At 39.5% G+C, this 24,179-nt stretch overlaps 2 protein-coding genes across 4 annotated transcripts in view; one reads left to right on the forward strand and one right to left on the reverse strand.

Annotated features, from left to right (window-relative positions):
- FAM227B (family with sequence similarity 227 member B) overlaps positions 1-24,179 on the forward strand; it is a 468,573-nt gene that overhangs the window by 106,648 nt on the left and 337,746 nt on the right. The window lies entirely within an intron of this gene.
- FGF7 (fibroblast growth factor 7) overlaps positions 13,055-24,179 on the reverse strand; it is a 134,631-nt gene continuing 123,506 nt past the window's right edge. Inside the window, exon 4 of the mRNA XM_068275416.1 lies at positions 13,055-14,264. Within this exon, the coding sequence (XP_068131517.1) occupies positions 14,070-14,264 (195 nt within the window). The 3' untranslated portion in view covers positions 13,055-14,069. The remainder of the gene's footprint in view (positions 14,265-24,179) is intronic.

Below are 24,179 nucleotides of genomic sequence, written 5' to 3' on the forward strand. Positions count from 1 at the left end.
TGCTTTGCAAAGTAGAGCAACAATGTGAACATAAGAGTACCATAAATTGTTTAGGTCAGGTTAGCTTACCCATACCAATAATTTTGTGGGTGGTAAATGTATATGTGCAAATGAATAAAATACATTTTAGGGTTTGTTTTTTTTAAATGGAAGTAGCAGCATTCTCCTCCTATTCAGGGATGATGTGAGCCTAGGTAAAATATATGAATAGACCTTACAGTGTCTGTATTTAAAAGTCTGACTTTAACCACTTTACCCTCGCCCGTACGAATTTCTCCGCTCGTAAACACGCCGTCCGCCGCTAGTAAACACGCCGCCGCCCGCTCGCCCGGAGATCAATGAACGGGAAAATCCATTCCCGTTCGTTGATCTAAGCCCCGCAATGATCCGCTGCTCTCCGATGGGCAGCGCGATCATTGTGAAAAAAAACAAACACAGCCTCCTTGTACTTCCTGCGAGCGTCCGGAAGGTCGCAATAAACAAAAAGTTACTGTTGCCATCTTGTGGCCAAATAGTAAAACTACACCCTAAGCATTTTTTACATAGAAATAAATTAATGTTACACAAAAAATTAACTCATTACCTCCCACACTCCCCATTTATTTTTTTTTGTAATTAAAAAAAAAATTAAAAAATTTAAAATAAAAAAAAAAAATAGTTACCTTAGGGACTGAACTTTTTAAATATTTATGTCAAGAGGGTATAACACTGTTACTTTATAAACTATGGGCTTGTAATTAGGGATGGACGCAAAACTGAAAAAAATGCACCTTTATTTCCAAATAAAATATTGGCGCCAAACATTGTGATAGGGACATAATTTAAACGGTTTTATAACCGAGACAAAAGGGCAAATACATTTCATGGGTTTTAATTATTTACAGTAGCATGCATTATTTAAAAACTATAATGGCCGAAAACTGAAAAATAATTTTTTTCACACATTTTTCCTATTTTCCCATTAAAACACATTTAGAATAAAATAATTATTGGCATAATGTCCCACCTAAAGAAAGCCTAATTGGTGGCGGAAAAAACAAGATATAGTTCATTTCATTGCGATAAGTAATGATAAAGTTATAGACGAATGAATGGAAGGAGCGCTGAAAGGTGAAAATTGCTCTGGTGCTCAGGGGGTAAAACCCCTCAGTGGGGAAGTGGTTAATCCATGTTTTTTGTTTTTGTTTAATGCTTGACTGCAAAAGAGTTAACTCCTGCAAATATTTTATTGCATTTTGCATTTTCATTGGAGAGTTTTCTCCTGGCTTTGTATTCAGTGATATCATTTCCTCAAAAGAACACACAGAAAGCAATTAAAATAGTGGAGGTCTTTATTTCACCACATTGCTAAAATAGTTTACTAGTTTCATCCTGCAAGAATATATTCTTAATGTGGGCACCAAATGCAATGAAACCGTAATGGAAAATCTAACCGTTTAACCTTTTCCAACACTATTCCAAAAATTAAAATGTAAATTATTTAGAGGACCACTGTCGAAAATTTTTTTAAAATTTAAAATATATGTAAACACATACAAATAAGAAGCATGTTTCTTCCAGAGTAAAATGAGCCATAAATTACTTTTCTCCTATGTTTTTGTCACTTACAGTAAGTAGTAGAAATCTGACAGAAGTGACTAGTTCATCTCTTCATAGGGCATTCTCAGCATGGCCTTTATTCTTTATAAAGATGCTCCCTGAAAAGGATTTATACAAAGATGCTGACAAGCTTCCCTGCTCACTGCACACTTTTTTGGCAGTTGGAAGGAGCAAATGCCATTAACTAAATGCTTTTGAAAATAAAGAAAACCGTGAGAATCCCCTATGAGGCGATGGGCTAGTCCAAAACCTGTCGGTTCTGTCAGATGTCTACTACTTACTGGATGTGACAGCAACATAGGAGAAAAGTAATTCATGACTCATTTTACTCTGGAATGTACGTACTTCTTATCTGTACATGTTTACAAATATTTAGAATTTTAAGATTGGTGGTCCTTTAAGTTGGGATTTAACTTTGTTTGGTACATTTGGGGCCTGATTTACAAATCAGAGTGATAGCAATTTGAGGTCCTTTGGGTTTGTGTGGTTGTGATCTCCGATGTAGTACTTCCTGCCCCCCAGTGGAGCTGTTACAATGTGTTGAAAATGTGATTTACTGCACATGAGGAAATGTGCCTGACAGCAGCATCCACTCCACTTAGCATCCACTCCCAGCACCATTGAAATTCATTGAAAAGCAGTGCAAGCATATACAAGTTTCCTTATTCATTGCATAGCTTGGTGGGTAGGTCCCTTTCCTCATCTGTCATAAATTTGCAGCGTCCATGCATTATCTGTCTACTGATGGCTGGATAGCATACTGGCTATAGGGCTCTGCCTTGGACACAGGAGACCAGGGTTTGAATCTCGCCTATTCCTTTTAATTAAGCCAGCGACTATTTAGTAAGGAGTCCTAATACTGCAGGACGGCATACTAAGCACACCCATAGGGCTGCAGATCTCATCGGCTTTAAGTCCAACAGGAGTGAAGCGCTATAAGGATGTTAGGATTAATATTATTATTAGTGATCGTAATTTTTACAAATGTTGTGAACATGCGCATAATGGGAAATGTGAGACAAAAATGGTTTAAAAAAATAACACCTATGGTCTTATTAAACCTTTATCTCCCATGCAGGCTGGTTTTGGCCAGGAAGGGCATTTGGTGAGCATAGGACTCTGGAGCAATACTAGCTCACTAGGTCCTTAACATTTGTAGGGTAACTTGCTAGGGGGATGGGAATTCTTAACACAAGGGTTTCTTCCCTATCTCCATTGCTCAGGAGGGGGAGGTGATAGTATGGCAAGGGTGGAATCTGGAAGCATCTTTGATAACAAGATAAAATACAGTATATGTCCCTTTTAGGGAAATGAGAACAAGGGTACATTAGTTCCCGTTATCCATTCCTTCAATGGTCCATACGCAATTCACTTTTTCTCCTAAGTTTTCTCCTAAATGATGTTTCTTCTTCTCTTTAAAATAACTTTTCAGCATTTAGCAATTGAAACATTTCCAAAAGTAGTAAAGGAAGTACCATCAAAACTATTTTGTGTATTTTCTTGCTTTCTGGAGGTTTAAAAGGCATTTCATTGACAATCATGAACATATCAACTTGAAGAAAACGAAGTAGAAAAAGTTAATTGCATATGGGCCAAAGTGTTAAAAATTCAAGGGAAAAAAAAAACAAATGCTAGATTACTGCAATGAAGTTTCTTTTTGTTTGTTAGTTTTTACACATAGTAAGCTGGCTTTCTTCTCTTTTTCCTTCCTCTACTCTCTGCTAAGCAGCCTGATTGACTGGCAGTAATATGTGTTCCATAGCTGGAAGTTGTGAGTCATTAATTAAACTTTTACAGATTAAATAGAAGTTTCAAAAAAGGTAAAGGGACATGAGGAGTGAAAAAAAAAACAAATTGGAACTTACCTGGAGCTTTCTACAGCCCACTGTAGGTCGGGAGGTCCCTCCGCAGAAATCACGACCGGCGACACCGGGGCCGAGTGTCGGGCTGACACTTCCTGAACAATGACTCCCATCGTCATCACGCCGGCCGCTACACGTCATCACGCCGGCCGGCGTGACAGTACTGTGCTTGCGTGGTTTACATTTAGAAAACCACGCATGTGCAGTACTGCCACACCGGCCAGCGAGCTGCCATAGTTCAGGAAGTGTCAGCCCGGTGTCGCTGGTCCTGATTTTTGCGGAGGGACCGGGAGAGGAGTCAGGAGAATGCCGGGGGACCTCCCGACCTACGGCGGGCTGGAGAAAGCCCCAGGTAAATTCCGATTTAGTTTTTTTCTTCACTCCTTGGAGTCCCTTTAACAATCCATCCTCCACTAACTGGGCAGTCTGATTTTAGTTTGTTTAAATTTCTTGTGGTGGTTTCTGATTGGTCATTTTATCTAGATAAATGGAAAAAATGGTGGTAAATTCAAAGTACTGGTGGCTGGAATTTCAATTAAGCATTGGTGGAGCTTATTCAAATTTCTTGAAGAGCATTCTCACGCCTGAAAGGGATGTTTAGCAGGAAATTCAAACTAGCCTCATTGGAGTTTTTTTTAAAATTTAATAAATGAATAAGAAGCCTCAGGAGGAAATTCAAACATGGTGGAGACGCAATGGAATGGTCATGTCGCTGGAGGGCTTTATAATCTAAATTTGTGAAATCCCAGATGAATACAGTGACTAGGACAATTATATAAATCTAGATTATGCTTCTTGTCCTTAACATTGGACAAGGGCACTTTACAAGTGATGGGAGTATTTTTTCACTACTCCTTACATGGTATCTTCCAATGTCAGGAACCATATTGGCTGGTATTGCTCAGGGGCATTGGGATAAGGGGTTCGTAAAACTTTTAGTAACAAAACATAGATAAAACTTATTACTGCTTGTAGGGGTGTTTTATAAACATTTTCATTGGCATCCTTGTCAAGGACAATCTTTATGAAGCAGCTTAACCTGTTTAGATATGCAAAAGAAGTAGCAAAAAAAGATGCTTAGTTGGTGATCACTGCAGCCATCATTAGAAACCTAGTGAATGCTGGGAATTACATCTTGAATTTTCAGTGTACCATAACTGTTGCCACACACATTAATGTGAGCATGTGTGGCCTTTTAGCTTAGTATATCCGTGATTGCTGTTTTTCCACAGATCTATATAATAGTTTTCAGTTTTTATCGTTTTAAAATAATACATGCTACCGTAAGTAACCACTTCAGGACCATAGATTTACACCCCCCAGTGGCCAGGCTATTTTTTTACATTTTAGTGCTCTGCAGATTTAAAAGCTTGCTGCAGAGCCCTACCACACAGCACACAAATTTCTTTCTGTTGGTGGGCTCTGATCACTGCTGGGATGTCCATTTATTTATTTATTTTTTATTTGTTTATTGTTTAGTTTTTTTAAATACATTTCCTTATTTTTTTTTATTTATTCACCCCCCCCCCCCTGTCCAGCAGCCAATGACAGCGATCGACTGTCATAGGCATCAAATTATGAGAGCGAATCACTCTTGAGCCTCTCTAGGGGACAGCCGAGTGACACGGCTGTTCCCAGTACAGCGCTGCATTAGGTCACAATGCTGTACAATGTAAATAGATGGTGGTTTTGCCCTTAGATCGTTGAATGGGAACTGCGTTCCTATTCACTGATCTGTGCACGGGTGGCGATGAGAGCACACGCAGGAGCGCACACAGTGGCAGTACATAAATATCTACATCCCCGGGACTTCACATGAAGTCCTACAGGGCATAGATACACTGCACGCTGTGCAGTAACTGTTTGATTTTATAATACCATACAACTTATACTGACTTCAAAGTAAAAAAAACTTTGTCAGGAACCTCCCAAAAAAAGGTATTCCTCACTAGGAGATCTAATATGAGGTCCATATGAGATGCTAATAATTTATATACATGTGGCTCCGTGCTACTATGCAAGTGTTATTTCACAGTGAGAGGAGCACAGCTGCAACCAGTCTTTGACATTAATTTCGAAGAATGTTTAGATGGTCCCAGCACAGTGAGGATGGGGCATAGGAAGATGAGGGAAACCTCTGGACTATCCAAAGGATTTTTTTATATTGACTACAGGTACTCTTTAACCACTTGAGGACCACAGTCTTTTCGCCCCTCAAGGACCAGAGCCTTTTTCTCCATTCAGACCACTGCAGTTTCCACGGTTTATTGCTCGCTCATACAACCTACCACCTAAATGAATTTTACCTCCTTTTCTTGACACTAATACAGCTTTCTTTTGGTGCTATTTGATTGCTGCTGCGAGTTTTAGTTTTTATTATATTCATCAAAAAAAAGACATGAATTTTGTCAAAAAAATGACTTTTTTAACTTTCTGTGCTGACATTTTTCAAATAAAGTTAAATTTCCTATACATTTGAGCGCAAAAGTTATTCTGCTACATGTCTTTGATAAAAAAAAAACCATTCGGTGTATATTTATTGGATTGGGTAAAAGTTATAGCGTTTACAAACTATGGTGCCAAAAGTGAATTTTCCCATTTTGAAGCATCTCTGCCTTCTCTAACCACCTGTCATGTTTCATGAGGTGCTAAAATTCCAGGATAGTAGAAAAAAAACCCCAAATGACCCCATGTTGGAAAGAAGACATCCCAAAGTATTCAGTGAGAGGCATGGTGAGTTCATAGAAGATTTTATTTTTTGTCACAAGTTAGCGGAAAATGACACTTTCCATTTCCATTTCTTCTAACTTGCAAAAAAAAAAAAATGAAATCTGCCACGGACTCACTATGCTCTTCTCTGAATACCTTGAAGTGTCTACTTTCCAAAATGGGGTCATTTGTGGGGTGTGTTCACTGTCCTGGCATTTTGGGGGTGCCTAATTGTAAACACCCCTGTAAAGCCTAAAGATGCTCATTGGACTTTGGGACCCTTAGCGCAGTTAGGCTGCAAAGAAGTGCCACACATGTGGTATTGCCATACTCAGGAGACGTAGTATAATGTGTTTTGGGGTGTATTTTTACACATACCCATGCTGGGTGGGAGAAATATCTCTGTAAATGACAATTTTTTGATTATTTTTACACACAATTGTCCATTTACAGAGATATTTCTCCCACTCAGCATGGGTATGTGTAAAAATTCACCCCAAAACACATTATACTACTTCTCCTGAGTACGGCGATACCACATGTGTGGCACTTTTTTGCACCCTAACTGCGCTAAGGGGCCCAAAGTCCAATGAGTACCTTTAGGATTTCACAGGTCATTTTGCGACATTTGGTTTTAAGACTACTCCTCACGGTTTAGGGCCCCTAAAATGCCAGGGCAGTATAGGAACCCCACAAATGACCCCATTTTAGAAAGAAGACACCCCAAGGTATTCAGTTAGGAGTATGGTGAGTTCATAGAAGATTTTTTTTTTTTTGTCACAAGTTAGCGGAAATTGATTTTAATTGTGTTTTTTCACAAAGTGTCATTTTCCGCTAACATTTTCCGCTTGTGACAAAAAATTAAATCTTCTATGAACTCACCATATTCCTAACGGAATACCTTGGGGTGTCTTCTTTCTAAAATGGGGTCATTTGTGGGGTTCCTATACTGCCCTGGCATTTTAGGGGCCCTAAACCATGAGGAGTAGTCTTGAAACCAAATGTCGCAAAATGACCTATGAAATCCTAAAGGTACTCATTGGACTTTGGGCCCCTTAGCGCACTTAGGGTGCAAAAACGTGCCATACATGTGGTACCGCTGTACTCAGGAGAAGTAGTATAATGTGTTTTGTGGTGTATTTTTACACATACAGATGCTGGGTGGGAGAAATATCTCTGTAAATGACAATTGTTTGATTTTTTTTTTACACACAATTGTCCATTTACAGAGAGATTTCTCTCACCCAGCATGGGTATGTATAAAAATACACCCCAAAACACATTATACTACTTCTTCTGAGTACGGCGATACCACATGTGTGACATTTTTTTGCAACCTAGGTGCGCTAAGGGGCCTAACGTCCTATTCACAGGTCATTTTGAGGCATTTGGATTCTAGACTACTCCTCACGGTTTAGGGCCCCTAAAATGCCAGGGCAGTATAGGAACGCTACAAGTGACCCCATTTTAGAAAGAAGACACCCCAAGGTATTCCGTTAGGTGTATGGTGAGTTCATAGAAGATTTTATTTTTGTCACAAGTTAGCGGAAAATGACACTTTGTGAAAAAAAAACAATACAAATCAATTTCCGCTAACTTGTGACAAAAAATAAAATCTTCTATGAACTCATCATACACCTAACAGAATACCTTGGGGTGTCTTCTTTCTAAAATGGGGTCACTTGTGGGGTTCCTAAACTGCCCTGGCATTTTAGGGGCCCAAAACCTTGAGGAGTAGTCTGGAAACCAAATGCCGCAAAATGACCCTTGAAATCCTAAAGGTACTCATTGGACTTTGGGCCTCTTAGCGCAGTTAGGGTGCAAAAAAGTGTCACACATGTGGTATCGCCGTACTCAGGAGAAGTAGTATAATGTGTTTTGTGGTGTATTTTTACACATAACCATGCTGGGTGGGAGAAATATCTCTGTAAATGACACATTTTTGATTTTTTTTACACACAATTGTCCATTTACAGCGAGATTTCTCCCACCTAGCATGGGTATGTGTAAAAATACACCAAAAAACACATTATACTACTTCTCCTGAGTACGGCAATACCACATGTGTGACACTTTTTTGCAGCCTAGGTGCGCTAAGGGGCCCAATGTCCTATTCACAGGTAATTTTGAGGCATTTGTTTTCTAGACTACTCCTCATGGTTTAGGGCCCCTAAAATGCCAGGGCAGTATAGGAACCCCACAAGTGACCCCATTTTAGAAAGAAGACACCCCAAGGTATTCCGTTAGGTGTATGGTGAGTTCATAGAAGATTTTATTTTTTGTCACAAGTTAGTGAAAAATGACACTTTGTGAAAAAAAACAATACAAATCAATTTCCGCTAACTTTTGACAAAAAATAAAATCTTCTATGAACTCGTCATACACCTAACAGAATACCTTGGGGTGTCTTTTTTCTAAAAAAGGGGTCACTTGTGGGATTCCTATACTGCCCTGGCATTTTACGGGCCCAAAACCGTGAGTAGTCTGGAAACCAAATTTATCAAAATGATTGTTCAGGGGTATAAGCATCTGCAAATCTTGATGACAGGTGGTCTATGAGGGGGCACATTTTGTGGAACCGGTCATAAGCAGGGTGGCCACTTAGATGACAGGTTGTATTGGGCCTGATCTGATGGATAGGAGTGCTAGGGGGGTGACAGGAGGTGATTGATGGGTGTCTCAGGGGGTAATTAGAGGGGGAAATAGATGCAATCAATGCACTGGGGAGGTGATCGGAAGGGGGTCTGAGGGGGATCTGAGGGTTTGGCCGAGTGATCAGGAGCCCACACGGGGCAAATTAGGGCCTGATCTGATGGGTAGGTGTGCTAGGGGGTGACAGGTGGTGACAGGAGGTGATTGATGGGTGTCTCAAGGTGTGATTAGAGGGGGGAAATAGATGCAAGCAATGCACTGGCGAGGTGATCAGGGCTGGGGTCTGAGGGCGTTCTGAGGGTGTGGGCGGGTGATTGGGTGTCCTAGGGGCAGATAGGGGTCTAATCTGATGGGTATCAGTGACAGGGGCTGATTGATGGGTGATCAGTGGGTGATTAGATGGCAGAACAGATGTAAACAATGCACTTTGGAGGTGATCTGAGGGTAGGTTTGGGGCAATCTGATGGTGTGGGTGGGTGATCAGATTGCCCGCAAGAGGCAGGTTAGGGGCTGATTGATGGGTGGCAGTGACAGGGGGTGATTGATGGGTGGCAGTGACAAGGGGTGATTGATGGGTGATTGATAGGTGATTGACAGGTGATTGACAGGTGATCAGTGGGTTATTACAGGGAAGAACAGATGTAAATAATGCACTGGCAAATTGATAAGGGGGGGGGGGTCTGAGGGCAATCTGAGCATGTGGGGCGGGTGATTGGGTGCCCGCAAGGGGCAGATTAGGGTCTATTCTGATGGGTAACAGTGACAGATGGTGATAGGGGGTGATTGATGGGTAATTAGTGGGTGTTTAGAGGAGAGAACAGATGTAAACACTGCATTTGGGAGGTGATCTGATGTCGGATCTGCGGGCGATCTATTGGTGTGGGTGGGTGATCAGATTGCCCGCAAGGGGCAGGTTAGGGGCTGATTGATGGGTGGCAGTGACAGGGGGTGATTGACGGGTGATTGGCAGGTGATTGGCAGGTGATCAGGGGGGGATAGATGCATACAGTACACAGGGGGGGGGGGGGCTGGGGAGAATCTGAGGGGTGGGGGGGTGATCAGGAGGGAGCAGGGGGAAGTTTAGGGTTAAAAAAATAGCAATGACAGAAAGTGACAAACAGTGTAAACAGTGGTCTGGGGGGTGGGCGGGGGGGGGGGGGGGGGAGTCTGAGGAGTGCTGTGGGTGATCAGGGGGCAGGGGGGGGGAATCAATGTGCTTGGGTGCAGACTAGGGTGGCTGCAGCCTGCCCTGGTGGTCCTTCGGACACTGGTAACACCAGGGCAGGAGGCAGCCAGTATAATAGGCTTTGTATACATTACAAAGCCTATTATACTATTTACATGCGGCGATCCGGGTGCTAGTAACCCGCCGGCGCCTCCGAACGGCCGGCGGGTTACAGCGCGAGGGGGGCGGAGCCGGTCGCCGGCGGCTGATCGCGTCACGAATGACGCGATCGCCGCATAACCACGCCTGCCACCGCCTCCGCCGATGGGCGTATTGCTGTCGTGTAGGCCCAGTCTTTGCCGCCGCCCATCGGCTGGGGGCGGTCGGCAAGTGGTTAATACAGATTGTACACAGCTTTAAATTGAGTCAGCCAAATGCTTATTCTGCTGATTTTCATGGGGCCATTTCCATGCTACATACAGTTTGCATTAAACCTATATACAATTATTAGCAATTCATTGGCCATCTCTGTTCACTGTTTCAGCTTACTATTACTTACAGGTATTTAACCTTATATAACTGAAATATAACTTATTATTATCTTACTGCATTTGATAGCTAAGTATAAAGAACAGTGTGAGCAATTTTATTTTACCACTGCATATGACATTGGCCTCCACCAAGAAATGTAGAACATTGTGTATGCATATCCTGAAAGTAGTCCCCATGGTGTTAATGAGTGTAGCACATTTTACCAATAGCAAATTAACAACTATTCTGTAAATTGTTTGTAAGAAGTAGTGAGAACATGATTAGTGCAAAGCAAGTAAAAAGTGTGCCGCCATAGGTGTAGCAATGTTAATAGTTGTGATTAGTAGAGGTAATACCGGTATGTATTCCAGAGGCTGCCGATAAAATAGTAGGTTCCGGAGCCACCCACTATGCAAACTGCGGCTTCAGATAGCAGACAAGAAGCGGCGTCTAAACTATCTGCAGATAGGGTTGGGTAGCAGGGGCTGTCTTTAGGGTTAGGTATGAAAGGGAGTCCTTAGAGTTAGACGTCTGGGGTGAATGATTTGAAGGTTTTAGGGATAGTCAGCACCATAGGGGGTCCTAAGGGTTAGGGATTGCCGGGGGTTTAAGGTTAGGCACCACTAGGTGGGTTTTAGGGTTAGGCAGCACCAGGGGGATCTGTTAGTGTTAGGCATCAAGGGGAAGGGCTCATGTTGTGGTAAGGTTAGTATAGGTCATGGTAAAATATCAGTAAAGATTACTGATATTTTACTATCGTAACTAAGTAGTAAAATATCTGTGTTTTTCGATATTCTACTAGTGATTATATTAGTGCTGGTGTAGCAGGTTAGAAATTTGTAGTTAACGCTGTCATGTAACCATTGCTTTTTCATTTTTCAATGTTGCAATTGTACTCTGTAGGGGATAAGCTGAGGACCTCAAGCCTAGAAGGCTTGACTTTAGAGCTCAATCAAGGCAACATTATTGTTTTAGTTCTGGATATAGTGAAAACAAGTTAGAGCGTGTGTTAGGTTTGTGTTACTGTTTCAGGCTCCAAAGGGAAGAATACTTCTTGTTACCTCTTTTTGCTCTCTTTCACACTGGAGGCTGTAGGCAGGGGATTCACTGCTTGGCAGCTGCTCTTGTTTGCTAGCATTTGGTGAAGGCGGTGGCTAGGTGTCTCCCCCCCCCCCCCATTTAAGTCACATCTGAGAGCAGCTACGGCTTTAATACATCGATAATGCCACTGTGGGCTACAATCACTGCCGAAAGACACTAGTGGCTAGCAGCTTGGAGGCTGAAGTACTTCAGAAGTGGGCAGTTCAGCATCCTGTGTGAAAGAGGCCTTGCTAGCAGACATAGGATCACAGGTAGCAGTTGATTTTTTTTTATCGGGTGAGTAAGAGTTGCTGTCCCCTGTTCACTTAGCTTTTCTCCTGAGTTTTTATTTCACAGAAGATAATTGTACACCTTCTCAATGAAAGAAAAAAAGAAGTCAAAAGAAGTTTGATACTACTTTATAATTTACTTTGTAATACTTTTTCCATTGCCACTTCCTGATAAAAGTTAATTGTATTAGGGCCGCTCTCTCTTTCAGGTTATCGTTTTGTCTCAAAACCACCCAAATCTGAGTTTTGCATACCACCAGGGTGGCAAATAAGGAATGTTATTCATAATGGGGAAATAGAGAGCAATGACCACATGAGTGGTTATCAATTTCTCCTACTCTGTCCCTGTTTAAAAAAAGAAAATCTATTTTTTAGCTTTAAAACTGATCTTACAGAATACATGAATTTATAGTATGAAGCGTATTCTCCTTAAAACCACATCCTCTACCTAGTGCTATGTTTTAGGTAAAGTTCAGATTATCCTGTACCAAAAATATTATTATTATCTGCTCAGACAAAAGCAATCATGATCATTGTGGAGACATCTTCCTCATCCCAGCTTAAGGGCTGTTGCTATATCCTAGCTCAAGCGGGAATAGACACAAAAACCTCATTTACCACTCTTTCAGATGAAAAGAAAAGGTATTTAAGTGGGTTTAGAATCACTTTTCATGGTGGTCAACAATGGAAAGGGATATATATAGGTAGGTTTCTTTTTGAAGTCTGTGGGAGCTGAGTTTTAGTACGTCTATGAAAATGTGTTTACGCTTTAGCTCTTGTTGTGGCTGTATCCTTTTAAACAATACAGACTGGTCTGTTTCAGACTTTTGTTTAAATAACGCACCTATAGGCCCTGTCACATACTCAAAACTTAGTAAAAATTTGAGTGGGAATTGGCTTGTGGCACCTCCAAGTTCCCCATATGACTGCTCTCTGGCATTTGCTTTAGTGTAAAGGCTTATGTATGACATAGCAGGAGAGCATCATACATAAGTCTCTAGAACTAAGATTCATAGAATGAAACCTTATGCACAGGTTGAAATTTTTTTTCAGAGCTAATTCAGAGTCAAAAAATTAATATATCTCACATTTAAATATGACGATCAATTGACGATGACCACCAATATGTTCATTTGTATCTGAATATATTCTTATAAACAAAGGCATTGTGTAGGAACATTTTCATATAACTGAAATGCTTTTATTAAGTCAATATTGCAAGAGGTTGATGTTCTCATATGTAGACCAAACTGCACATAAACAAGTGAGTAATGTATTTGTAGTACTGTTTTAAATATGAGCAGCATCTGGCATTCATAAGAATGAGGAGTTAGGCCTGGTACCCACTAGCAGAGATGTTCTAAGCGCTTGTGATTTGAAAAGCTCTTGCTAAAATAATGCGAAGGGGGATTTAAAAGAAAAAAAAATAACATCCCTCAAGTTGTAGCATTACATTATCAAGAGCTTTTCAAATCACAAGTGCTTACCAAAGACTTTTATAAAAGTGCTGCTAATGGCTCCAGGCCTTAAAGGCAAATGGTGGTGTGTCCTCATTTGATAAGTACATTGTTTAATTTGAATGCCATAGTCACAAAGGTAAAATATTGTTTTGCTTTTTTTAAAATATTATAGTGTGCATACAGTTTCTTCACTAAAAATTGTTTAGGTACCGTTCAATGTCTACATGCAGAATTGACTTGAAAATCTGACATCATTCCAGCAGCCTCATGGTCCGACATATTTTACATAACACTATTATCCGCTCTTTTAAAATAAAAAAACACAAAAATATTCTTCTTATAGCAGCCATATTTAACAAGCAGATTTTATTTTAAATATAAATCATCAGATAATCAAGTCAATCCTTCTTCTTTTGGGATAATTTAACAAAAAATAATACCCCATGGTTATTAGTAACATATGTTTGTACAACTCTTCAGAATTTATACAACTTGAACTTAACTATATCTCGCTTTGGCTAAATTCTTAAAGTGTTTTTTGGATGCTTTTTGGCAAAAGTCTTTTTTAAGTCCATGTAAAGGCGCAAGTCCAGCTTGTTCAGATTTTCAGTAGTAGATCCAGCTTTTTTTTTTTGTCTTGTGTATTTTTTTGTGTGTTTTCATTATTAATATTATTAATAAAATAAAAATATATATTTTTGCTGGAACTGGTGAATAATAGTTAGGACATTTGCAGCGGAAGGAAGTGGGAGCTTCTGTTTTCTTTCTTGGACTTCTTCCCCCTTATTGGAAGCCCTTTAGGGTTCAATGCAACAAACATCTCCTTTCCATTATTTGTCCACTTTGCTGATGCATATGTGTTATAGTTGTTCTCTTGAATCAACTCTTTGAAGTTGCAGTCCTCATTGCACAATTTCTGCAGAGTAAAAGCAAAAAATAAAATTGTATAACTCATCTAAGCAATATTTTAATCTACTAGTCACATATTGTAGACAAACTATAAATCTCTTAACATTTCTGACTACATATAGTATATATACAGTGCATTGTAAACAGAAAACTAGACATCCAGCACACAGTGCAATAATGATACTGACTATAACCCACTGGTGATTGGTCCCCGGGTGAAATCCCAGCCAGGGAACAATCTGCACATAGTTTGTATGTTCTCCCTTTGTCTGTGTGGTTCTCCTCTGGGCACTTCAGTTTCATCCCACATACCCCAAAAACATACAGATAAGTTATTAGGCTTCCCCCTAACATTGTCCCTAGACTACAATGGACATATGACTGTGGTAGGGTTTAGATTGTAAGTTCTTCTGAGGGACTGTTAGGGACAATGTATATTCTGTAAAGTACTGCAGAAGATGACAGCTCTATATAAATACTAAATAATAATCTACTTCTCACTGTACAGATGGTCAATAATTCCGCTTTGCGTCCAAATTTAATGTAGATTGTATGCAGGTTAGAATTAAGCTAATGGAAAAATGCATTTGCATATGGTTGACCATCTTCACTCATTTGTAACTCAACCAGCCAGAATGCTCAAAATGCATTGCTTCTTATGTGCCCAGGCTTCAAGAATTACATGCAATTAAGTTAATCTGTTAAAATACTTTACATGTCTCACATGTGGGAGCAAAGAGAGCACAGAAGGAGATGCAAAATGTACAGCCTGAGACACAGATTCCTTTTCAGTAGCTCATGACTGAAGTACGTCTATCTAGCTTCACGTAGGGCTGGTGCTCACCAGAGCAGTTCTGAAGCGTTTTTTAAAATGCTTGCAGGGGGGAAACCGCTTGGCTAATGAAAGTGAATGGGATGGTGCACACCAGAACAGTTCATTTTTTCCACAGACGCAAACTCGGGGGCTGCAGCATTTTTTAGATTTCTGAGGCGTTCTGCCTCAATGTTAAAGTATAGGAAAGTGGAAAACCACTCTGAAAAACGCTAGATCAGAGTGGTTTTCCAGGCATTTTTGTTACAGATGTATGTAACAACATCATCTTCTGTAGCAATTTACAAAATTAATACAAGACGTGGGTGCCTAAATCATTGGTTGTGTTCAACATAAATGTGGGCATAGCTAGCGCAAACTGTCGTCTACAAAAACTTTGCAGGGGCTACAAGAGAGCTCTTCTCTTCCGTGCTTACATTCTAAAGGGATTGGGAGAAAACACAAGGTGGCATAGCAACTAAGCTGCAAGTCAGTGGGTAACGAGTTCCTGAATCACATTCTGTAGTATACAAATAGAGCTTGGTCTGCAGCAGACGTGAATTCTCTAGGTGAAAATACATGCTTGCCTGAAGAGTTGATTTTTAAGGTTGTGTTTAAAGGTTTTAAGAGCTGGTAAGTGGGAAATGTGTTGTGAAGAGGGCATTACAGAGGAGGGAAGGAGTAAGTGAGAATTCATATATGTGTGACTATAAGGAGGTAATTCTAGTGGAGGATAGGATTGCAAAGCATAGGTTGTGGTGGTGTTATCTGGAAATAATGTGGAAAGATTTATGAAGAGCAAAGGTTGTGGAGAGCTATTTAGTTAGGAGTTTCAATTTGGGATGTTGCCCAGTAAGGTGCCTGTGGAGGGCTTGGCAAAGGGGAGCAGCATTTGAGGAGTGAGAGGACCAGAGGAAGAGAATGCTACAATAATGAAGGCAAGATATAATAATGATGCACACTAGTATTTTTTAATGTCATGCAAGGAAAGGATGAATGTGGTATTTGATTTGATTAATTTAAAGATAGTAGGATGTAGTTAGGGAAAGCAATGTAAAAGTGGAATATAAATGTTACCCAAGTAGTGTGCTTGGGGAGCCAAAGTTATGGGAGATGACAGACATTTATTATTTCAGTCTAGAGAGGCAGGTGGAGATGGTGGGAAATTAATCCATTCAGGTTTATTCATGTTAAATGGTTGGAAACAAGAGGGGATGAATGAGGATACAGCAGAAAGGCAGATGAGAGCAAAATATAGTACTGTATATTAGGAGGAGTGTGGAGCTGGAGTGGGAAGCATGAATGCCGAATTTATTTATTAATATATTTTGAAGATAATAAAGTAAAATTTTTCCCCTTAGCAGTGTGATTGGGTGCTGAATTTATGGAAATGATTGATATCTATTGTTATTTGAGGTTAGAAAAGTGATATGAACTGGTGGGAAAATAATTTTAGGAAGCAAGAAGGTATGAATGAATGTACAGGCAGGTGGGAACACAATATTCTATAGTAGTAAGACCTGGAGCTAATATATATATATATATATATATATATATATATGTATGTGTGTGTGTGTGTGTGTACATATGTTATACATAATTCACTTAAAGTCATTTGTCATAGATAAAAATGGTCTCTTTTTGAATCCAAAAGTTCCATAAGGTAATGCCCCTGAACATTACTAGATATGGCTTAAGTTATATTAATATACATATCATACAATGTAGATTATAGAAGTTATCCAAATAACTTGTGGGCAGCAAAGTGGTGTAGTGGATAGAACTCTCACCTTACAGCTTCTGGGTCCCTGGTTCAAATCCCTGCCAGGGCAATATCTGTTTGTATGTTCTTCCCTTGTGGGAGCCACTCCGGTTTCCTCCCACATTCCAAAATCCTAAAGCTAAGTGAATTGGCTTCCCCTTAAGTTATCCATAAACATATACTGTAACTATGGTAGGGATTAGATCAGGCATGGGCAAACTTGGCCCTCCAGCGTTAAGGAACTACAAATCCCACAATGCATTTGCCTTTATGAGTCATGACTGTGGCTGTCAGACTCCTGCAATGCATTGTGGGACTTGTAGTTCCTCAACAGCTGGAGGGCCAAGTTTGCCCATGCCTGGATTAGATTGTGAGCCCTCTGATGGACAGGTAAGTGACAAGACAATATACTTTGTACAGGCCTATGTAAGATGTTGGCGCTGTGTAAATACTAAAAAATAATAATAATGGCTAGAAGTGCCTGATACGCGCTTCATAGTATAAAGTTGCACAACTATTTAGGTCGTATCTCAAAAATAAATGTTATGCAGCAAAATAAAATCCAGTGATATGATTATTATAATCCAAGTATATGGATAAAATCACGTGCAATGGTTAACATGCAGGGACTAGTAAATATCCATGTACTCCCCTAAACCACCTCTGAATCTCCCCACAAATGTGCTTTAATGGTTAAGTGGTCCAAGGATGTTAAATTACACTTGTGAGGATTTATAGGACCTGTGTATGTATTAGTACCAGATTGTAATTGAAATGAAAACACATTACTCTTGAACTATGTGGGCTAGGTAGGTGTGAATTATTTAATAGTTAATAAAAAGGTTTGAATTAATGTTTGGCACATAATTGCCTTCTATTTATTATTGGGGAGTTTGAAGAAGCCCTTAAAAGGTTGCAATCTATTGGAAAAAAAAAACTTAAACAAAGAACAAACATAAACACGTACCCAACCATATAAGTGGACAATTTAAGCCACATTGTCCCATGAGTTCAAGTGTAATTGATATGTTTCATCCAGAGCAAGACTGAAAGAGATAAATGTAACATGTGAACCTCCATCACATGTAGAGGATAGGGAGTGAAGATATAAAAAAGCACATGGAAGAGAAATATGAGGAGGTGAAGGGGAGGAATGCGAAACAAAATAAAATGAATGAAAGTAACAATGAACCCACAAGAAAAATGCAACTCGGTAAGCCAGGGCATGCTGGCAAGCATCATGGATTTCTCAAAAATCAATGTCCAGTTTGGACTAGTTAAATATGTTGCATCTGAGGTTAACTGTGATAGTGAAATATTCCAGGTAGGTCTATTTCACTCATGAAACCATGAAACCACACAGAGGTGGATTAGAGTTTATGGAAGAAGTGGGTAGTGATAAAGCAGTAAAGTGAGGAGAGATACATGGGAGGAATGGAGGTTGTAGAGTTAGTTGTTGTAAATATGTTGTTCAAGTAATTTAGATGAGAACTGTAGAAGTGAGAGTAGTTAATAAGGGCTGCAAATGGATCTAGAGGAAGAAGTACTGGTGTGGTAATTGCACTGAGGCAGGCACGCTCCTGCTTTTTAGCATGGTATCGGTATTTTGATCTTTGATTGTACAAATGTTGCTCTGTCAGCTGTAATAAGTATAGAAAGAGTAGGGCTCAGATTTATATTTCTGCCTGTCTGGTATTTTTCTGGTGTGTCTAATAAACTTGGACAAGAAACCAATATTACTACTACGCTACACTACCAATAGTAGAAAGAAAAGAGACAAACTTGCGCTCTGCTTAAAGGGAACCTGTACTGAGTACAACTATTTAAAATAAACACATGCAGTAACTTCAAATGAACATTAAATAGTTACCTCGCCATCAGTTCCTCTCAGAAGCTCACCATTTTCTTCTGACAATGATCCCTCCCAGTTCTGACAACATTTTGTCAGAACTGAAATATATCAGTCGTTGTCAGTTATATATCAGTTGCTGTCAGTTATAGCTAAGTGGACAACTGATGTGCCCAGTAATGTTCATGTTTCCCTATTGCTCAAGTGGGCGATGTTACAGTTTACCAGTGTGCTGACCAGAAAGCTGTTATGGGGTAATGGCCATTTTCAAAATGGAGGACAGAGAATTCTCTTGATCACAGTGGACAAACAGGACGCGGGAGAGGAGAAAGAGTTTGAGGAGTAGACTACATGTACATACTGCTTATTCATAAACATACTGCTTATTGAACTTCGTACATATATCCCCTTACAAAAACTGCTTCCACTAATAATCATAATAATAATAAGCATATTGATTTGGGGTAACTGTAGTGCCTGGAGGAAACTCATGCATATAGTAGTACATACATTGCCAAATGCCCGTGCAAATAGTGTGGATGGTAATTTATTCTACATTGTTGCAATGTCAGTGGTTCCTTTATAAAATGGCATCTGAGTTACATTTTCTTTTACAGGGAATGGAGGAAATGTTATATGTTGTATTTACGGTACTTGTTTTGGCAGGGTTTTTTTTTATTTTTTTTTTTTATAAACCACAATTCTAGTTTTGTTTGTGAATCAGTAAAATTAATTATGGCAGAAGCAGTAATGATGCAAGCAAATGTTCAGTTAGAATAAGAACATCTGTCATAATTTTACTGCCAACTTCATTATGTTAAAGGACATTTATCTTCACTAAACCAGTGGCAGGGTAAATGAGTAAAGTGAGATCTCCCAATAAAATCACAGCCAGCAATACAATTATTGTTTTTAGCAGTGTGAATATTTTTCTGGGTCCCCATTGAGAAAGTTCCCTCACTTCCTGTCCAAAAACAGTGTCACAGAGAGCAGGACATTTGACACAGGCAGCAAGGCAAATCCTGGTTCTACCCTTTCTACATTCTTTTCAAAACTAAAATGAAAAGATCTGGATAGAGTTACATTTGCTCATAGTGCTGTCTCTGGAGCACGTTCAATCTCAGACCCGCATTGGCAGTGTTTTTAGATCTTTTGTTCATCTATTTATATTATTAAATTAAGTTCACAATATATGTGCATTGAGAAGCCATATTTGCTACTTACATGTGTAGTTACCTCACTAGTGCTTATCTTATAATACTTTCTGCTCCCCTTATCACACTTAGAGTCCATCAATGGTGCAAACTGTTGTATTTTCAATACGTTCATTCAGATGGAAATACAATCATATGAAAAAGATATGGGAATCCCTCTCAGCCTGTATAATAAATTACTGTCAACAAAAAAGATGTTTTCTGAACATAGATGTGTAGTAAAGCAGTATTTAGCTGTATGGAATTAAATCAAATGTGAAAAACTGGTGGTGCAAAAATGTGGGTACCCCTGATTTGAATGCATGTGATTGTTTAGTACTAGCAACTGCTCAATACTTATTGCCACATCAAAATGTTTGGATTAGCTTATTAAGCCTTGGACTTCATAGACAGATGTCTCCAATCAGGAGAAAAGGTATATAAGGTGGTCAATTGCAAGTTGCGCTTCTCTTTGATACTGCTTTGAAGAGTGACAGCATGGGATCTTCAAAGTAACTCTCCAAAGATCTGAAAACAAATATTTTTCACTATCCTGGTTTCGGGGAAGGCTCCACAAAGCTATTTCTGAGGGCTAAACTGTCCATGGCAACTGTTAAAGAGACTCTGCAACAACATTTACAGTCTTATTTCTTGTATCCTATAAATTCCTATACCTGTTCTAATGTGGTCTGGATTACTGCAGCTTTTTCTAGTTGCACTGTCTCTGTAATATATCTCATCTTCTTTTTTTTGTCGAGTCTTGTGGAGCCAGGAAGGAATGTGCTGCCTCTGCTGTGATAGGGAGAAGTTATGCATGCCCCCTCCAGGCTCTGTGTGCTTTGTTTACTACTCGCAGACAGAGCTTTCTGAGGGGGTGAAGGAAGCTGTCTGTCTCATGCTGAGAACTGTGAGTGTGTGTGAGAGACTGGAGTGCAGATAATTCTCTATGTAATAAAAACTTGTACTATACTGTAATATGAGATATATACAAACATCACTTCCTGGTTAGCGGCCATGTTTTTTGTTTGTAAACACTGTCTAAAACTGGCGCTTAAAAGCCAGGATCGCGGTGGGGAGCTGCGGAAACGGCAAAGAGGGGCCCAGGAGAACATAATGAATAGAATGGTATGCGTTTTATTGTAAGAATTTGAGAGTACAGATTCTCTTTAAGAATGTAATCAGGAAATGGAAGGACACAGGTACAGTTACTGTTAAAGAGGAACTCCAGCCTAAACAAACATACTGTCATTAAGTTACATTAGTTATGTTAATAAAAATAGATAGGTAATATAATCGCTTAACCACACTGTTTTAAAAGAACAGGCAAACGTTTGATTTCATGATGGCAGCCATGTTTTTGGTTGAAAGGAGGTGACAGGGAGCATGAGACACAGTTCCAACTGTCCTGTGTCCTGAGCACCTCTCCCAGTTGCTAGGCAACGTGAATAACAACATAGGAAATCCCATTATGCTCTGCACAGCATCAGGGAAAAAAAGCCCGGGCTTTTTTTTCTTTGATGGGTGGAGCGTAGAAAAAATGCAGCTAAACATGATGCTTTGGTAAGAAAAACAAACTTCTGATGCTGTGAAACTGTTAAAGAAACACCAAGCCTTTTCAGTTCTGCTGAGTAGATTTTTAGTCCGGAGGTTCACTTTAAACTCAGGTCAGGCAGGCCAAGAAAAATACTGGAGCCCATATGTGGATGATTGTGAGAATGTTACAGACAGACAACCCACGTATCACCTCTAGAGATCTGCAAGAACATCTTGCTGCAGATGGTGTATCTGTACATCATTTTACAATTCTAGTCAATATGCACAAACATATGTATGGCAGGATGATTGAAAAAAAAAAGCTCTATCTGCATTTACGCCTCAGAGTTGCTTGCTGTATGTAAAAACTAATTTTTACAAGCCAAATTCATTATGGAATAAAGTGCTTTGGATTAATGATACAAAAATTGGGTTATTTGGTTATGACAAAAAGCGCATTGCATAGTGGAAGAATACAGCATTCCAAGAAAAAATTCCTCCTACCTATTGTCAAATTCGGTGGAGGTTCCATCATGCTGTGGGGCTGTGAGACTAATACAGGGAATGAGGCCCTTGTTTAAGTTAAGGGTCTGATTAGTTCAACCCAATATCCACCAATTCTGCAGGATAATGTTCACGTATCCGTCACAAAATTGAAATTACACAGGTGTTGGATATTCCAAAAAGACAATGAGCCAAAACACTGGTCAAAATCTACAAAGGCATTCATGCAGAGAGAGATGTTCAAAGTTGTTGAATGTCTGTTACAGTCTCCTGACTTGATTATCAACAAAAAGCTACATATGATGATTTGAAGCAGGCTGTCTGTTTGATAGCTATAAAATTTAACTGAACTGAAGAGATTTTGTTTGGAAGAATAGCCAAAAATACCTCCATCCAGAATCCAGATAACCATGAAAGGCTATAGGAGGCATCTAGAGGCTGTTATATTTGCATTCATTTACATAGGCGTAGTCTCGGACAATATTGTTTTAATAGGGATGTCTATACTATGTATTTATGTAAAGGTGCTGTTTGTAACTTGACTCTTGATGTGTTTTTGTGATTTGGCCACTAGAGGGCTTTTTTAAGTCTGTTTTGCACATACTGGCATTGCCATTTTAAATGTGTCTTGTATTGTCACTTTAAGTAAAGTAGCAACGCCCATTTTAGGTGGGTTCTTGACTATTTAAATCTGTGTCTAGTTGCCTCATGTTAGCTATGATTAAGGAGCTATACAGAGCTCCGATACGCGTGAGCTGTAGTCTGTGTATTCGATGATGTGTCTAATAAACCTGGAGAAATCCTTTTAACCCTCACCACGGTGTAGCGGGACATCCTTTCCCTTCCTACTGCCTATTATTGATAAGTATTGATTTTATATCTCTGTAAGGGCAGGTTCACACTGTAAGAGCTTTTTCTAAGCGCTTATGCTTTTGAAATCTCTTGCTAATGTAATGCAATGTGTTTGTTCTCACCTGAGTGATGCGATTTTATAAAAATCACCCATAGCATTGCGCTAGAAAGAGCTTTTCAAATCACTAGTGCTCTTAGGGTGCTCACAATTAAGCACCTGTCCAATTTTGTTATGATGCATAGTATTTTTTGTTAATCCAGTATATTTCATTTCATTGCAGAATGGTTTCATTACAGCACTACATATATTAAAAGGAAGTTGATACTTTGAAAGCTCAGCCAATGTTGCACACAAACAAATACTTAAAAGGGGTTCCCAAATATTTTTATGTAACTGTAAAAGATCATATTGAATTTATACACAGCCTTACAGGATCTCTTAAAATTTAAAATATATGTAAACATATACAATTAAGAAGTACATTTCTTCCAGAGTAAAATGATCCATAAATTACTTTTCTCCTATGTTGCTGTCACTTACAGTAAGTAGTAGAAATCTGACAGAACCAACAGGTTTTGGACTAGCCCATCTCCTCCAAGGGGGGTTTGCAGGGATTTCTTTATTTTCAAAATGCACTTAGTGAATGGCAGTTGCTCCGTCCAACTGCCAAAAAAGTGTGCAGTGAGCAGGAAGGCTGGCCAGCATCATTGTATAAATCTTTTTCAGGGAGTGTCTTTATAAAGGATAAAGGTCATGCTGAGAATCCCTTATGGAGAGATGGACTAGCCCAAAACCTGTCGGTGATGTCAGATATCTACTACTTACTGTAAGTGACAGCAACATAGGAGAGAAGTAATTTATGGCTCATTTTACTCTGGAAGAAAAGTACTTCTCATTTGTATGTGCTTTAAATTTTAAGATTTTTGCGACAGTTCCTCTTTAAAGAATTCAACTTGCAATAATTTATAAACCAGTTGGGATTATGTCTATGGAAAAATCTGTCACGGCGATACACCATTTCTTAAAGGAAATTATTGTTATTACAATTGTTCAGGATCGTTGGGCCCACCAGATTCTCTGTTTTCATACAGAAAATTCTGATTGAAAATATGGTTGTTCACTAAAAAAATTGTACCTCTTGTGGATACCTTAAATGTTTGTTTTGCCAAAAGTCTCTGATCATGTCACATGTGTATAAGGCTGGTTTACACCAGGCCTATACATAGTGTTGAATATTGTCACAGTCCGTGTTCAGATGCCACTTATTTGATCAAATGGTGACACATCCCTTGTACATTAAAAATGTGTGCAGTAGGGCTTTGTGCACTTTTGCCACTTTAATTGGCAGATGTGAGGATTGTCCAATTTAAAACAATAGGTCTGTGTGGGTCTGCTCTGCATCATTCCTTGAATTCCC

This window comes from Hyperolius riggenbachi, chromosome 3, assembly GCF_040937935.1.
Source record: "Hyperolius riggenbachi isolate aHypRig1 chromosome 3, aHypRig1.pri, whole genome shotgun sequence".
Classification (NCBI taxonomy): domain Eukaryota; kingdom Metazoa; phylum Chordata; class Amphibia; order Anura; family Hyperoliidae; genus Hyperolius; species Hyperolius riggenbachi.